Consider the following 17,644-nt stretch of genomic DNA (forward strand, 5'->3'; position numbering starts at 1 on the left):
AGATTGAATGCATGTAGTACATAGAGATTCTAAGGCACGATACTACGAATCATAGTATGCAAAGGTGGACTCAAAGAGTTGTACATAATAATTTACTATTTTCCACAAAATGGTTCTAGGTATGCAACATCAAGAGATGCGGCAAAGAAATCCCCTCAAGTACCACTATAAATTTTATAGTTTGCCAGTATGGGTGACATACTGCTAGTTGTGGGATTTGAATGCACACAAAGTACTACTTAGATAGTGATGTATGATATGTGTGATGCCATGTATCAAGAGATTGTACTAGAGAATATGAACATGCAATGATGATCATGTGACACTAGAGATATGATAAGAGTATGGTAGAAATTTCATGGCACTAGGGAGGACACGCAAGATGGTCACCTTTAATGGCATGTCACTATGGCCCAATTCAAGAGGGATCACGTGTTGGAACCCCAAGGGGGGGTCGCACACGATAGACTTTTTGATGGGGTCACCCTTGCCAAATGTCATCAACTTTACCCTCTCATGCGTACCTATTGGTTCAGTAGTGGATCGTGCACATTTGAGACTTACAATGATAGGTGGGGCACCAGGAGCTCACTTGCCACTCTAGTTTCCAGATACCCTAGAAACCAATTTCTACAAGAGATGGCTCATGTATATAGAACTATAGCACATGATGGATTGTTTACTATGGACATGTATTCTCTTTGGATGAGATCATGACAAGGTTGGGACGAATCTTCCATGCATTGACACATGCCTACCCTTATGCTATGGCTTCTAGCACCCCACTACAAAGTATTGCCCTACAAAAAAATTGGTATCAACAAAGGTACAATGTGAGATAGCTATAGGAGATACAACATAGAAATAAGCTTTGTTGACCTTTTGGTGCCTAATGCAAACAAAGAAACAAGTGTATTTGGCCAAACTAGAGGCAAAAATATACTAGTTACTTTTGGGGTAGGACAACAAGAGGGCATGGGAGATGTTTCAAGAAAAAACATTAGGTACTACAATCCCAGCACCAGTTGAGGCATGGTATAGCTATGCAAAGAACCTATATGACATACAAGGCTAGCCCCATGTGTCTCCCATGTAGGGGCCACACCCATTTTTCAATTCATACTTTACTATAGGGATGATGTTGAAGGCAAATCGTAGATTGCAACATGGGAATGCACAAAATTATGATGGCCTTGTTGGGGAACATTTTAAGCATGTATGTGAGATTCTTGCCCCTTTGTTGACGCACATTCTTAATCAAGACATGTGTGAAGGCTTTCATGTGGGTTGGACAAAGAATACCATTGCAGAAACTACAAGTGGTAACTACTTGGCCATGATATATGACTTCGTTTTAGAACATGAGCTCAACACATGGGCAGAGAGGCATGAATATAGAGCACAAGGGCAAGTAGGCTTCACAGGAGGGTTCACTACACTCAAACCTATATTGACTCCTATTATAGAGGAGGTTAGGGCACATGTGAAGAGGAATTAAAGTTGTTTTATGGAGTTTCGCAAAGTATTTAACACAATGTCCCATGCGAGGATCTACAATGGGGGATTTATACCTTTTATGAATCAATAATAAGAAGGGGGTACATGCTCCAAGTGGTCTTTCTAATATGATGCACGGTACCATAGGGTGAAGCAATGGCGACCGCTTCCACCTCCTCTCTTTGTTGTTTAAAACTCTTAGATTATTTGGATATATTTGGGGGGGCAAGTGCAAGCTTGGCATTGATACCCATCTTGTTGTATTCGAAGGATGTGGTATTGATCTAACTGTCCCAAGGGCTTTTAGAGACACATGGATGCATTGCAAGCATTTTGCATGGATAGGGAATCAAAGTGGAACCTTCGAGCGACAAGGTGATGGTGTTTAATACCACACAAGCTCGGGTTACCCAAGAGGTCATCAATTTACTCTTGGAGGGGATAAGGTTGAGTACGCTAGATACTATGTATATTTGGGGGTCACATTAACATGATCTACGTTTTCATTGCAAGATGCAACAATTGCTAGGTTGGATAAAGGTTATGTAGCACTCAAAGCATTTAAGGTTAAATGTACACATGCTCAATTCTAGGAATCCTAAACTAAAGTTTGATTGTTTGGTACATTGGTTACCCCCTCCTGAGATTATTAGAGCAATAATTAGAGCAACACTTGTGGTCACACAGGCCTTATTTCAATCAATAACTTGCTTACCAAGTATATGGGAGCTCCCTAGATATAGATATTTACGAATTGCATTGATCCCCAAATTTAACAAAGAATTGGGAGTCACATTGTTGGTAAGCAAAGATAAGTCATGGTTCAAGAAAGATGGATTAGATATGGATGCACTCCCACCATTACGATACAATTTGGATTGCCTATGCTTAGATCTCATTCATACAAAGGAGAATCGAGTTATCATGTCCAACATTGTGAAGATTAATATAGATTGCACATGGCTGCATCTTCTACGGCCCCTTGGCACAAAGATGGCACAATATCAACACAATTTCTCATAGTGTCAACAAAGGGATTCCTTGTGAGGCTAGTGTACATGACATCCACCTCCCATGGGATACATAGTGCTATTGGTCACATATGGACATCATCATACTAACTCGATATTAGACATAACGATATGCACAAGCATGAGGGCACATGCATTTGTTAGTTATGCCACTAGAAGGTTAGTCCAAGGAGCACTTTATTTGCAAATATATTATGTATGATGAGATTAGAGGGAGATTCCATTGCCTTTCTCCAAGAGGGGTTTGGGCCTCTTTGCAAGGTCATGAGAGTACAAGGATCAAAGATCTATATGCCTATTCTTATTGGAGCTCCAAACACACAAAAACTCCTAAGGAGCAAGATAAAGACCGAGACAAAGCTTGTGAGCCAACAAGTTCTTATTGATTTCTTCAATACTAGCTCTAGAGCTAGCTCACTAGACACTAGCGCCACACCACCCATTAGTCAAAGGAGTTACAACAAACCAAGCTATCACACTCACAGCACGATGCCCACCACCCATCACCATACCCAACATCCTTTCCTTTAACAAATTCGAGCCATTAAAGACTACTTCCTGTCAATGGACTCATTGTCACACACCCCATGATAGAAATTCTTGCCTCCATGGGACTTCAATGTTTCTAAAGAGACCTATTGATCAAAGTGACATCCTACGAGTCAAGGACATTGAAAGATTGTCTAGTACATGATAGTAGCCTATACTTGCAATCATTAGGATTGTAAGCATCAACATGGTCATTTTTCATTTTCAAAGTTGTTCTCAAGTTGAGATGACATGGTCAAATGTACTCGTTTCTCATAGACACAAATCCCTACCTCCTCTCTCTACATATACACACAGGCCTGGCTTTTTGGAGCACTCTCAAAATTTTTGCACTCTCTCTCTCTACACACACCCCCCCCCCCCCCCCACTCATGCATGTACATATAGGGGCAAGTCCATAATTATATAACTCAAAAAGACTTGTACAAAAAAATTTAAATCGGTCTCCTCTAGAAGTGGTAATATTTGTACTTGATAAACCCAAATGCTCTTCCAACTCGTGAAGATATTGTTCTTTTTTCAATGTTTGTGTTGAGTTCCTATACTTCGCTTAGCTCGCTCACTCACTTGCACATGTGCACATATCGGTAAGCCCAAATTTTTTATATAACTTAAAATTAGTACAAGTAAATTTACTCTAGTCTTCTCTAGAAATACTAATATCTGTGCTTGACAAACTCAAATGCTCTTCTTCTAACACGCAAAGATATTGTGCTTTTTTCAACATTTGTGTTACAAGTTCCTACACTCGACTTATAAAACAAACCATCTTCTGACAATCAGCACAAAGTATACATCCTCACCTTTACGGAGGATGTTATAAGAACAGTTCTAGAAAAATGATTAGGTAACTTAATGTATAGGAAGGTTCAAGACTAAAGCCTTGACAAGAGGAATACTGAAGCCTGAACATTCTACAACATATCATGATACATATGGTTTGACAGGGAGGAGAGAGCATATAATACACAGCTAATCCATCTATTTGCTGTGGTTTCCAACATCATCATGGGCTTCAAGTTTAAAGAACCATGAATGCTGCGGTAGATATATAGCAAGACCAGATAATCAATCAAAAGGTCTTCCATAGTTGTCCCGCATGTGGGCAGTCACAAATGGCCATTGTTTGCCTCGTCTCCACATTTTTATGAGAACAAGATGGAAATACTTCTCCAAGTGCCAGTTCCACTAGCAATGTCATCTGTACTGGAAGTTGCACACATGCAGAGGTTTGCCACTTCCACTCGCAATGGCATCTATACAACTTGATGTTAAAATACACACGTGGAAAAACCCCTTCAAATGTGCATTTGAAACTCTCACGAGAATATTCCCATTCTTTATTGACAGCACATGTAGAGGATCAGTTTCACTAGCGACGGTATCTATACCGCTTGAAGTTGAAATACACATGTAGAATACCCCTCTCAAATGTGCATTTGAAACCCTTCTTGTGAGAATATTCCCATTCTTTGTTGACAATGCGGAAAGCCTGAAACACAATATATTTGAAAGTCAATGTTAGGACAGAACAAAGCAGAGGACATCAAACGCCAAGATAGAAATTACAAAGAAGATAAGGTTGAAATATACGATGTCTTCATAAGGTGGCCCAGCATGAAAACGGATCAAGCAAGTCTCCCCGTTACTTCCATCTTTTTCTATGAGGAAGACCGGTGCTTTGGTCTTGTCTACAAGATCTGGATAGAAGATATTGAACTTATAACCTTGCACAATTTTGGGGGGAGGGTTGTCATGATCGTAATGTGTTTGATTGTACTTGTTCCATTCATAACCAGTGTGCACCCTGTTGAAATACTTGGGCTTCCTGGGACGATACTTATCATGCCACCAATATACCTGCATGATAGGCACATACATAGGTCAAACTGCAATTCAGCTAATGATTTCATCTGCCTCTATAAAGCAAAGGGCTGAGATGCTTACCTGTGACTCAAGATTAACCTCCGCACCAGATCCCAAAATAGCATCACCCTCTTCCATTGACCCCATGGCTTTCAGAGCAAGATCCCTTTCCTGCAGTGTGAGCTCCAAACTATCATCATCCAGCATACCTGAACCAGTGGCAGCATCTTGCAGTCTGCGATGCTGCTCTTCTAGCACTTCAGCCCGCTTACGGTCCTGTCATTAAAATAAAAAACTCAGATCTGTTTTGTACTAGACATAACTATATTTCTCTACTAAACTAACCAAATTTGCTTTATTAGCTTCAAGATTCACAACTAAGAGACCAACCAATTCTGCTTTATCAGCTTCAGGATCTACAACCACATCGCCTTCGTAGTCATGGACCAATTCTGGTGAAAATGACCCTGCCTCTTCTTCTGCTTCAGGAACCTCTTCAATTGAGGCATCTGGTGAGACTGGCACTGATTCTGCAAGTAAATATGCAGTCAGTTGTCTTGAATGAATCAAACAATCAGCTGTCCCTGGTTACAAAAGCATTGATAGAGTATATAGCATGCCCTCAACTTCTGAGGAAAGGAAAAAGTATAGCACTGGATGAAACTGGTACTAAATACTGCATTTATAAACAAATGGATGACATCTAGTTATTATCAAAATGCATCAGCAGGATCTGTCAAGAGAATAGAAAACTCCAAAAGGGAATGCAGAGGGCCGCCTTCATTCTACTTCATCTCATAACCCTGTCAATGTGACAATATTTCAAGGCTTGAATCTACACTCCAAATGCAACTTGAGCCTTCTGGTGGAGAAGGCCACGCTAGAGTACAAAGATTTTGAGTACGCGACTATAGAAAGAGGATTGAATCTTAAAAATCTGGTCACAGACCCCGTAAAGTGAAGTAAAGATACAAAGTTACCTAAAAGCATACTACCTTTTTCTGATCATGAAGCTTAACTAATATAACTGTAAACACATTGTCTGAAAGTTTCCCTACATAATAAGGTACCTACCATGGTTCTAAGTGCCTGATTGTAAATTGCAGGTTATAGTCCAACCTAAATTGTGTTCTGGTTTAACCCACTTACCTGCCTAATCTATAAGGACTGGGAGAGTCCCATCCTTCATTATCATAAAGTAAACTTTCACAAAGACATCACATGCTATATAGCATCTCTTATCATACCTACAACTCCCCAAATTTACATTCAAGGCCTTAAAGAGTCCTATGCACATGCTAAATAATTGCATTGATGCTTGGACCTACATAAGACCCTGACTATACATGAGACACAATGGATCCCGCACAAAAAAATTTGACACCATTACACAACTATTGGCCTCCCAGTTATTATAGGTAATAAACAATATGAAAACCTGTCAGAAAATGTGTAATACCTTCAAGGTCTCTAGGTGTGTGCTCAATCTGCTGGACTGGTACTTTGTCATCATGACTACTAGTCTGCTGCTCATACTCTTCCAGCTCTTGGAACCTATTCAGATGTTGTCGCAAGAGATCTGCATGTATTTCCTTCAGACGAGCCTGCAAAACAATTTTAACCCAAGAGATTTTGAGAATCAGACTATCTAGGGAAGGATGAACATGCTTGAAATATGGCCCATTCTATAAAGAAGCAGAAAAGAAGTGTAGAAACGTTTTGGGTAAAGACCACAACATTTTCCACACAACACGTGACAATATAGTTATCAAAAAAGTTGACAACACACATGACAATACAGTTATCAAAACGAATTTTCGTCCAGCTCCAAAAAGACATTAGAACTACTCTGTACCTACAGTTTCCCAAACAATTTTTGGTGTACTTCAAAACATATTAAAAGAACCAGAATTCAAAGCCTTTTCAAAATTTGTCATCCATGCTTTATGAAACTAGTCCTTCACCAGTAAGTATTTATCATCTTTTCATCAAATATTGTCTAGACACCTGACAGAAGTGAGACCAGCTACTCAAATAACTTTACAGAACAACAACAGGACACTCAGCCCTTCTACTCTTCAATAATTTCTTACAATCATTTTTAAGTTCTTTAGCAGCTACATCTCCTAGGGTTGATATAAGATCTGCTTTACCCACCTTGGCTTTGAAGATATGCAATCGCTTCAGCACTGCCTCCCAGTATTCCACCAGTTTTGCAGTCCCCAAGCGCATTTCTGACTCGATTTGTTTCTGCAACGCTTCAAGCTGCTCAAAAGTTTTCCCATGAAGCAAGTTCTCTACTTCCACTTCAACGCTTGCATGTAACCCCATTTCTTCTGCCACTAATTCTGGAGGTGGTTCCTCACCTCGAACACGAGCACGGTCAAGAGCATCTCTTTTACGAGCCTCTGCTATCTCCCAATCACACACAATCATCATTGCCTGTTTAAAGGAAACCATAATCTTCAGCAAACAGAGGCAAGCAAGGGTTTTAGCATAAATTAATACGTTCATGAAAAAAAATGCTAACCTCCCAGAACTCAATATGTGTTGGGGTGCTACGATCCAAATCTAAATGCATTTTGATGTCAAGCCTTAGCTCTTCCATTTCCTTTACGGTCAAACCCTGCAGACAAAAACTCCAGTGTATATAACTCAATTTCAAACTCCAAATAGTATAAATGAAAACTCAGGCTGTCTTGGACACCAAAGAAGAAAACTCAAGAACCAACCCATCTTGAAAAAACAATCAACAGAGAATAGTTTAGTCTTAAGCCAGTATCTTCTGCAGAAGCTTGTCAGCAGATTGAATCTAATATCAGTTCTAACCACACGCCATTTTCAGAAAATACTTTTACCATGACCTTGAAAGACAGATGATGATGTAAGTTGATAATGCATCTTCGAGCGGTATATGCTTGATTGCAACATACCGAACATGACAAACAATCTCATTGGAGTAATGCACAAGGTGAAAACTTACAAACCTTGTAGATCTTGTAAGGTTCATTTATTTCCACATCAAAATCATGTGAGAGATTGAGATTCTTTGATAGCACATCAATAGGCTTTGCCCGGCCATCTCTCAACCGGATCTCTGATCGCACTTTGCTTTGTTGAAAGTGAAACTGTGTAATATATGTCAAACTTTATCAGTATGATTCCAGTTGGTGCAGCAAAAACTGGAAATACCATCAACCATTTCCAAGTGTGCAGCTAAGATATTAAAGACAGCTGCTTTGAATAATGCAAAACAGCATGATTTTTCTGAACTTTCGTCATATATATCTAGAAATCTTTAATGAGCAGTTACCTCCTCTTCTTTTTTCTCCCAATCCTGGAATTCAGCCCTTGCTCTCTCCCTGGCAAGCATTGCCTGATAGCCATAAAATCAGACAAAATCAGAATGTCAGTGAGCTTCATAAATTCCTTTGCTCTGGACTCAGCGAATGAAATATGACAAAAGTGAAGAATATAGGAAGCCCCATACCATTTCCTCCTCACGTCGTGCTTTCTCAATTGCTCGCTCCTCCCTCCGCTTTTTGACTTTTTCAATTTCAGCCTGCCAAACAAAGGTCATGACTTTAGCATAACAGACTCCATGACAGTAAAGCCCTCCCTCTCTCTTTCTCCCCCATACACACCCCCCGCCCCCCCCTGGGGCACCCCAAAAAACAAAGTAAAAGAAAAAATCTTCCCTGCCTACTTGCTACTGGACTCTAGCAATCATACCTTGGACCATATCGACAACTAAATCATATCTAATCACCTGATCAGCCATATCCTGACCTGCTGCTCTCAGCAAGGTTCAGTGTTTTTACAATTAGACTGCCATGCAAAGGTCTGGTTCATATACCTGAGCATGAAACACAAGTTCTCAAATTTGTCCCCCAAAAGGGATATAGTCTTTCAAAAGGTACCAATCATCTTGTTGTCCTATAGGGCCTACGCTACCTGTCAAGCTCTTGTACACAGACCAGCAACTGCAAGTGAATTATCATTTCCATGCAATTAGGTGGTGTTACATCCTTGGAACTCATGGATGGACGCACACTGCATTGACCACTAAGGCCCAAGGGTCACTACCTTTGAATCTGTCCTAAAAGTTAGGACAATCTTGCAATGCAAACGCCTTCAAGGCACTTTAGATTTGGGCAGCTAGGTTCTATTTGTTAGCAAACATGTTATTGTATGTCTTGTATTGTGTATACCGCCTGGTTCTGCACCTCAGCTGAGTCAAACAAGGACAGTGGGAGCTCTATCACTGTGAATCTGTCAGTCTATCTTGTGTGTCAGATACCTTCATTAAAGGCATATCGAGTGGAGATCAGGGTTTCTACACCTTGTCATATCATCCATTGCTTCACTTAGCTTGTTCACATTAAAATCAATCCACTGTATGGAGTGCATTGCCACTTTTGGCCACATGGCAGCCTGGGTGGCATTCCTCTTTAGTGGGCTGCCAATTTGTAGGCACCATCTTCTCATAGCATCAAGTCAGCCAATTACCATGAAATTACTGTCACGTAAATCAATGTGCCTTACAACATTGCACATTTGATTATTAAATTTAAAAAATGTTACTAGCAAGAGCAGAGCATCTCAAAACTATGAGACCAAACTTCCTTCTCGGAGAGGGTCGGGCAATCCTGATTAAGCACTTAATTACAACAATTAACAAATGAACATAAACTGAAATGCACACTTTATCATAACATTCTTGGACTTTGGACACCCTATTGGCCGCTACTTTTTAATTTGTATTACTATTGAATGGAATGCAAATCGAGATTTCTTGATTTCCTCCACTGATCCAAAAGCCCCTTGCTGACATCACAACCAATCAGCAAGCCAATTGAGCAAATTGCCCCTTGATCTTTACCCAAGACTCATACAGATGGTACCACTAACTAGCCAAATCCTGCCCCAAATCAAATGGGATGGGCTGGCATCTGAAATCCCCGACAATTCCTTGAATTTCAACTGCTGATTTCAATGTACAATGCCTCTACTTGCTGGCACGCGTCCAAAGGTGGCTGATAAACCCTAGTTTCTGCTGAGAATTAAGATTTAGAGCAAAAATCTCACTGCTGTCCACCAAATCTGACTACAAACACCTTCAATTGGCTGAGGTATGTCAAGATACTCAAAGAATGGACTAGAGAAAGTGAGAGAATGCTGAGTAGAGAGAAATCAGAGTTTCCTCGCGAGAAAACCCCCCAATCTGATTGCTGCCCTGTCTGATGAGCAATAAATGTTGTCGCCTACTACCCCCAAGATATTGTTGCCTGCTGTCCCTGGAGCATTAAATGCTGTCGCCTGATTTCTAAGGTCTCCTGGCAGCTGTCCCCTGCAATAAGTGGCCTCCTACAGCTCCAGAAACTGATCAATGGCAACTTCCACTCTCTCACAGCCAGCCAATGAACTGAATGAGACTTTCCACCCCCAAATAGCCTTCTCCTACATCGCATGGGTATTTTTGCCAAGGGGCAACCTTCTAATCCCATTTTCCAACAATTTTCAGCCAATTAATTAATTTTCAAAATTATTTAACTCTGAAAATTAATTCAGCCTTTTGGACCCTGCCCAAAATTAGATGTGCCCATCCACAATTTAATTGGCTAGTTCATTTGTAACCCCAAGTGGTCCCCAACCTTAATTGACTAACCCTTGGGTAAGCACAAATTAATTAATTAGTGCCTAGTCCCTACTATCACCACTAACACTTAATGGCCAATTAATTGTCCTAGGGCCAAAACTAACACCAATGGACATCCAAAATCCCACTGGCTTTGACACCCACTACTTCCTCAAGATCCTTCGCCTATTACAATAAAATAACTACCATGTGCATCACACATGCCTTACAATATTGAACATTTGATTATTAAATTAATCAAAAGTTACTAGCAAAAGCAAAGCATCTCAAAAATTTCACGTCCCCGTGACAAATACTCATAGAGCTACCATGCCCATGTCCAATCAACCCATACCTACTTTTTGGATCCACCATGCACATATCCTCCATGCATGGTGGACACTTTAGGGTTAATTCCGAAGTATACTCCACCCCCCCACCCTACGCTCCCTGCCCATCCTATTTCTCCCTCAACACTATCACTCCTCTTGGTATGGCCAAGAATGCTAAGACTCATTTTAACAGGTCAAGTTCCACCACTTGGTATCTAATGCAAAAAGTGCTTGAATCTCATGGTCTTTGGAGCCTAGTAGTTGGTTTAGAGCCAATGTCAGATGCTCAAATCTTGCCACCTTGACCACATTTGTCAATGGAGAGCTTGCAATGCTATAGCAAATTTTAACAATTACAAAACTTTCCCTTGGCAACTAATCATTGGAGTTCTCTCCCTAACCATTATGCTATTAGAATTTGGCAATTCCAAGCACTGCCCAATGTATTTTAAGTAGTATGGACACTTATTAAACTGTTAAGGTAGGGTATGTACACCTAGTGTCTTAGGAACTTAAAGCAGTGACACTAGACTCTGGAGTAAATAAACCTAACTCTCTTTAATTGATGGAAGGCTGGTTAGGTCAACCCATGACCTAAACACAAGTTGTACTTCCACTCTGTCTTTCAGTTCAGCAAGTACACTCTACACTCTTGCTTAAGATCGCTCCATGTTACTGTCTCATTTCTCTCTCTCCTCCATAGCTGATTCTAATTTCTCACATTTGGTATCAGAGAAGCAACTCCCGCGCATGTTCCGAACAACCACCATTGTCAACCAAGGTCCTACCACCATCAACATTTGCTCATACAAGAAAGAGAACAGCTACTTGAAGTTTAGCAACTATACTATAATACACAATCCGCTATCGTTCAAAATCCCATCGGTCAGTTCAGCACTAAGCCACCCGCCCCGCCTGAACGAGCCACCAACTATGCTAAAACAGTGCCTCTCTAGCATGATTATGCACCCAATCCACCTCCTCAGCTCGCAACACCAGCTCGATTGGCTAAGCCAACATTTCTACCTAAGCCGCCGCCTCCTCACCAGCACCTCCAAAACTACCCCTCAATCCACTAACAACTGCAAGCGCCGCCTACACTCTGTCTTGCACAACTCGCCAACTCCCTCTCAAATTGCCGCTGCTTGTCCTCCTTGTACTTGTCTTCCACCACCCTGCCTACACACAATGCACTGCTACTACTGCTGTTTATTAGACAATGTCGCCGCCTTATGTGCCCCTTGCGCTTTGCTCGCTGCTTCCAGCCAACCCTCATGCTGCACTAAAGCCACCTCCCATGCTTGTACAGCACTGTCGTTGACGCCATTTGATCACCGCCACATATGCTACCTCTACAACACCGCCCTGTGTGCCTCCCTCCCAACTCATCAATACTAGTGTTGCACCCACCTACAGCCTTGCCTGCTGTCTGCCGCCTACAAAGGCACCACTATCTCCTGCACTACCTCCTTCAATGTCAATTGAGCCGCCACCAAGTCCCAAAAGCTGTACACACTCCTCAAGGCATCTGAAAATCAGGCTTTTTGTTGATTCGGCCTCCAACGGGCAGATTGATACCTAGCAACCCGATATTGCACAATTTCATCTCGATTTGCACAAGAAATTTGGGGGCTTTTTAGCCTAGCGGTTCTAACATGCACCCAAAGTAGATTCCAACTGTTGTTCACTATTAGCATGCATCCCAAGATGACATTTTGCAAAAATTCAAGCTATAAGGTATAAATTTCTTTGAAATTTCAAGAAGAAATTCTAGGCTTTTTCCCTACATGCACTCCAAGGCAAGAAACAAGCAACACAACATTTCATTGCTGCTACAATGAGATGGAGCAGAATATTTTAGGGAAATTCAATAAATTTTGGTGAGAATCAGCATGAAGTTACCATCATTTGTACCTTTGAGGGCACGCAGTTCGAGGCATGTGTGGTACAACAATGTACAACAATGCATTGCTATTATTTCTTGGTTGAGTGCTGATTTTTATTTTTTTTGCAAGTAAAGTGTGGCTAATTATATTACTCAAAAAACTTATTACAACGAAGTGCTCATGCTCAACAGACTAGCTAGAGCTGATGCAAAGTCACAAATACATCATGTATACAAGGGGATGGGAGCAAGAAGCCATGGAAGGGGGGGTGTATCACCATCTGGGATTGCCTGTCTACATCATGAAGAACAAGTCCCGGCCGCCCCAGGTGCGCAAGAAGTGAAAACAAAGCTCCTAACGAGCTCGAGACTCGCCCTACACCTAGTCCCACCAACCACGGAGGGAGTGGATGATGGAAGTCTAGAGCTCTGCCAAAGTCACCTGTACTGAAAGACTCTCCCCGCCAAAAACCTCCTAACAGCGTGCCTTCCAGATGTGCCATCTAGTAAGACTCCCTACGGTCTCCCATACCTCAGAGCGGTCTGTTGTGGGCTCCAATACCTGGTAGCTAGGTAAAGCCTCCAAACCAACCACTGCAAGACCCAGCCTCAATGATGAAAACCGTGTCCTACATCCCGGCCTCATATAAAAGGTGACCGCCTTGGCTGACTGCTTACCAACAAAAAGCTCCCCACAAGATACATCCAAGGCTGGGTGCTGGACAGCGAAGAATGCGGCATGCTCCTCTCCACACAAGTTGTGCCGCCTCGCACGATCAAAGGCAGTGCTTTGGAGTTTCAAAAAGCTGTTGTGGGCAGCGTTTACACCCTCCATCCTACTCCATCTGGGCTAGCCAACTCCCCACCGCCAGATCTCCATGTGCCAAAAGCCATAGGAAATACGATACCCTCCTCGGCCTCCAGTTGTCCCATAGGCAGTGCCAAAAAGTCTAATCGAAGGCATCCGTGATGCTGTGCTCTACCCAGTATTTGCTACGTGAAGGTGCCCAATCCATGTTGTGCATCAGTACATGTCTGCCAATCCTGGTTGAGTACTCCAAGAACCTCAGTGGCTTCTTGGAGACCCCAATGGCTGACCATAGCCACTCTCCAAGGTCCCACTCTAGATCATCAAGCGGCTTGCTCTCCCATATCCAGAGGCACCACTCCTGGAACTCCTCCCATAACACATAAGGGTCCAAATGCCAAGTCTTCCCCTGAAGACCAACCACACGAATCCTCCTCCGAGAAAGGACAACGATCTCCTCATCCTACTATCCTCTGTTAAGGACCAAACAACCCCCCTCCTGCACGGTGAAGAAAATCCCGTAGGAAGCGCCGCCCACACTACTTGTCACCTATAGGGGGATACCTGCTGATGAAAATCTAGTGGCCCATACCTCGCCAAGCTCTACCGACTCTCGGATTGGAGGGTCAAGCCACTCCTAAGGTATCGCTGTATCAATCTCCCTTCTCCTCAGCTTAGTTCCTCTCTCATAACCTGATGGCTGCTGCAACACCTCCTAGTCCACCTTCTGTACACCTCCTGCCACATCCTGATCATATGAGCAAGGCCGGCCTCCCAACCAGCCCACTGGATGTGGGGGTGCTCGCTAATCTATATCCCATCCCAATCTCTGACCTAGGAGTTCCACACCACCAACTGGTGGTCTATCTCCTCCTGGCATCCTGGAGGGCTATGAATTAGGACCTTACAAAGGCCATGCCACACACAAAGTAGGCTGTGGAGGAAGGAGGATCTGGGGGCCGTGATCTGGGCCGTCATGAAGATCCATCTCAAGGCTGGCCTCCAATCACCACCAAGCCTCGGTCTGCACTCCTAGAAACCCTCCTGCAGTAGGACCAAGCCTCGGTCTACACTCATAGAAACCCTCCTACAATAGGGCCTTTCAGGTCTACTCTCCTAATGTGAGCCCGCCGACTAGTAGCTTGCCCAAAAGGCCAGGCTCTCGAACTCTAGGTCTACGATCTCAAGCCCTCTCTCAAACCGATATTGGATCAGGGTTGTCAAGTATGAAAGGTACGATACGGTACGGTACGATAAAATATGGTACTAATTGGTACCTTATGATTTTATAAGGTACAGTACAATATTAGTACAAAAAAAAAACAACAACTTAGTTATTTTGGATTATAGATAATAGAACACATGTTTAGAGCTAAAATAGCAATGTCACTTGAGTTAATAGGATGAATACATGAGGATAACAAGGAAAAACCTCATACACAACATGCGCAAGGCGCTACTAGAAGATTGATGGGAGTGTATATGTAATACATCAAAGAACAAAGTGAAGTTTAGGGTGGATGGACAAACAGGCTCTTCTTTCTTTTTTTTGTGTGTAAGACGAGAGAGAGAGAGAGGGGGGGGGGGGGGGGGGGGGGGCGGGGAGGGGGGAGGGGGGGGGATGCTCTTGGAATTGCATACTCATCTTGGAAGTTGGAAGAGAGAGAGAGAGAGAGTGTGTGTGTGTGTGTGTATGTGTGTATGTGTGAGATTTGGAATTATGATAATAAACGTAAGGCTTAGGAGTTGGAAGATATTGTATGGTCTAGTCTTCAGAGGCCAAAAATAGCTTGTTTTTTGGTACGAAATGGTACGGATACGTACCGTACCGTACTGTACGAACCGTATGGAATGATCTAATCCGTACGTAGTACAAATGCAACTATGTGTTGGATAATGGTCTCCCATGCCACCTTGGCCCGAGAATCCCTCGAACCGTCTGAACCGGCCCGAAGAAAATTCCGCATTAGGCAACGAAGCTGAACTACACAAGACGAGGAAAAGCACCAACACGAGGCGATGTACCAAGCCGTTGCTAAGAGGACCTGGTTGACCACCAGGGCTTGAGTCGCTAAGGAAAGGCGGATAGTACTCCAGTAGGTCAGCTTCCGCCTAATAGAATCGAGAACTGGAAGAAACTGCTGGGCAGGAGTGATGTCGAGTCCCACCTGGAACCCTAGGTATCGAACGGTCTGGCCTCTGTACACCCATCCAAATCCTAAGTGGACACCCCACTCCATGCTAGAGTCTAGGTCCGTAAGAAAACCAACCGACTTTCGTCAATTGATTTTTGCTCTCGTTGCAATGCAAACCACCTCTAGAGCTAGTCTCATTCTCTCCACATCGTCCTCTATATGAAGTGCGGTATCATCTGCATACTCTGAATCTAACAGCTCTGTCTCCTCCCTCATCGAAAATCGAAGGCCACGTAGCCCACTCACACGTGACCAAGAAAGTAAGACATCGCCTCTGTAAAGAGTAGGAACAGATACGGGGTCAAAGGACAACCCTGTCGGACCGATCTCTCCAGTCGAAACTCCTCCCCCCTCCTGATACCTATGAGAACCGTGCTGGTAGCCGATCTATAAAGTGCACAAACCCCACGAATCCATGCCTAGGGGAAGCCCAACCTCACCATGGTGCCCTCTAAAAAGTCCCAATCAACCTTGTCATAGGCTTTCTTAAAGTCCAGGAGAAGTACAGCCAATCCCTGACCACTGTGTTGGGCCCACTCAGTTGCTTCAAAGAAGGTGAAGACATTGTCTAAAATGCTCCTATCCTGGACAAAACATGTCTATGTGTCATAAATGATGTCTGGAAGCACGAGGCGGAGTCACCTACCGATCATCTTGGCCAATGCCTTGTAGGCCATTGACAACACGGTGATCAGTTTCCACTAGGATAGCTCCAACCGGTCTCCCCCTTTAGGGAGAAAATTGATAAGACCTACCAATAGACTCCCTGACATCCGTCCTGAGCTGAAAATCTCCTGAAAGGCCAACAATAGGGGGTGCTTTACCACCTCCCAGTAGGTAGTGAAGAAGGCCTTAGAAAGACCCGTCCTATGCATGGAAAGCCTCCTCTAATTCCTTCTCTGTGAAGCGGTCCAAGAGGGAGCGTCACATCTCTGTGACGAGGGACGAGATATGGTCCCAGACCTACTGTCTACAGCTCCGTTCTCTGGCTGAGACTGCCTCCTGCTGTAAAAGGTGTCTGTAGTACTCAATGGCAATCTCCATCACCTCATCTGGGCTAGAGCGAATCCTCCCATATTGGTCCCAGAGGCTGTGAATTTAATCTCTTGAGGTGTGAGGCTGGTGCACCTCGAAAAACTCCCTGCACATCGTGTCCCCCTTCCGCACCCAAAAGGCTGCTAAGGTGTGGAAGAAAAACTCCAAGCACCTATCCTCAAGGCTGGCGAGGGCTGCCCGTACTCGCACCTCCTATGTGTGGAGAGTGGAATCTCCTAGTGCCTCCTGGAGTAGTCTCTACGTGGTTGCTAGGTCCCGCCGGAGTGCTCTCTCCTCCTCCCAGCTCTGCTACCTAGCCTAAAGGGCTGCCTCTTGGCAAATCCTGCTCGACTCGGCTAGAACCTCTGCAACCTCCTCTGCGATCCGGTTCCTATTGTCCCACTCTCTAGTCTAGAGCTGCTCAATCTGCCTCCTCACCTCCTTCCTCCTGTAGATTGAGTCAAGGATCCGATAGGATCATGTGTCTAGGGCTGAAACTCAAGCATCAAGTGTCAGGAGAACAGGCAGTGATCAAACAAAGTGGTACCGGCCAACTACCCTACCTGGCTTCTGCAAGAGCACCCACTCTCCCGCATAGAACCTGTCCAACCGCTCCAGCAAAACTCCGCTCAACTGCCTGTATCCCCAAGAGAAGTCCAGCGACCTCTCCCTCTTGTGGAAAGCTGGATCCCTCCAAGCATCGCGTGCTCCTACTGCAAGCAGAAAGACCTCGCATGCCTCCTGCTCCTCCCCTGCCATACCCTGGTAATTTCTGCCTCTGCCTTGCTAGTCCTCTAAGGCCTCCAAG

The 17,644-nt window shown here is 43.6% G+C and overlaps 1 protein-coding gene across 1 annotated transcript in view; it reads right to left on the reverse strand.

Moving 5' to 3' along the window:
• Nucleotides 1-3,960: 3,960 nt before the first annotated feature.
• LOC148010599 (cactus-binding carboxy-terminal, cactin) overlaps nt 3,961-17,644 on the reverse strand; it is a 40,484-nt gene continuing 26,800 nt past the window's right edge. Inside the window, exons 4-13 of the mRNA XM_087671806.1 lie at nt 8,434-8,505; nt 8,257-8,319; nt 7,931-8,071; nt 7,474-7,569; nt 7,101-7,385; nt 6,403-6,547; nt 5,334-5,473; nt 5,025-5,219; nt 4,671-4,937; nt 3,961-4,569 (exon numbers count right to left, since the gene is read on the reverse strand). Coding sequence (XP_087527932.1) covers nt 4,450-4,569; nt 4,671-4,937; nt 5,025-5,219; nt 5,334-5,473; nt 6,403-6,547; nt 7,101-7,385; nt 7,474-7,569; nt 7,931-8,071; nt 8,257-8,319; nt 8,434-8,505 — 1,524 coding nt within the window. The 3' untranslated portion in view covers nt 3,961-4,449. The remainder of the gene's footprint in view (nt 4,570-4,670; nt 4,938-5,024; nt 5,220-5,333; nt 5,474-6,402; nt 6,548-7,100; nt 7,386-7,473; nt 7,570-7,930; nt 8,072-8,256; nt 8,320-8,433; nt 8,506-17,644) is intronic.

This window comes from Lygodium microphyllum, chromosome 29 (genome assembly GCF_053477565.2).
Source record: "Lygodium microphyllum isolate KBCC chromosome 29, Lygodium_microphyllum_v1.1.10, whole genome shotgun sequence".
Taxonomy (NCBI): Eukaryota; Viridiplantae; Streptophyta; class Polypodiopsida; order Schizaeales; family Lygodiaceae; genus Lygodium; species Lygodium microphyllum.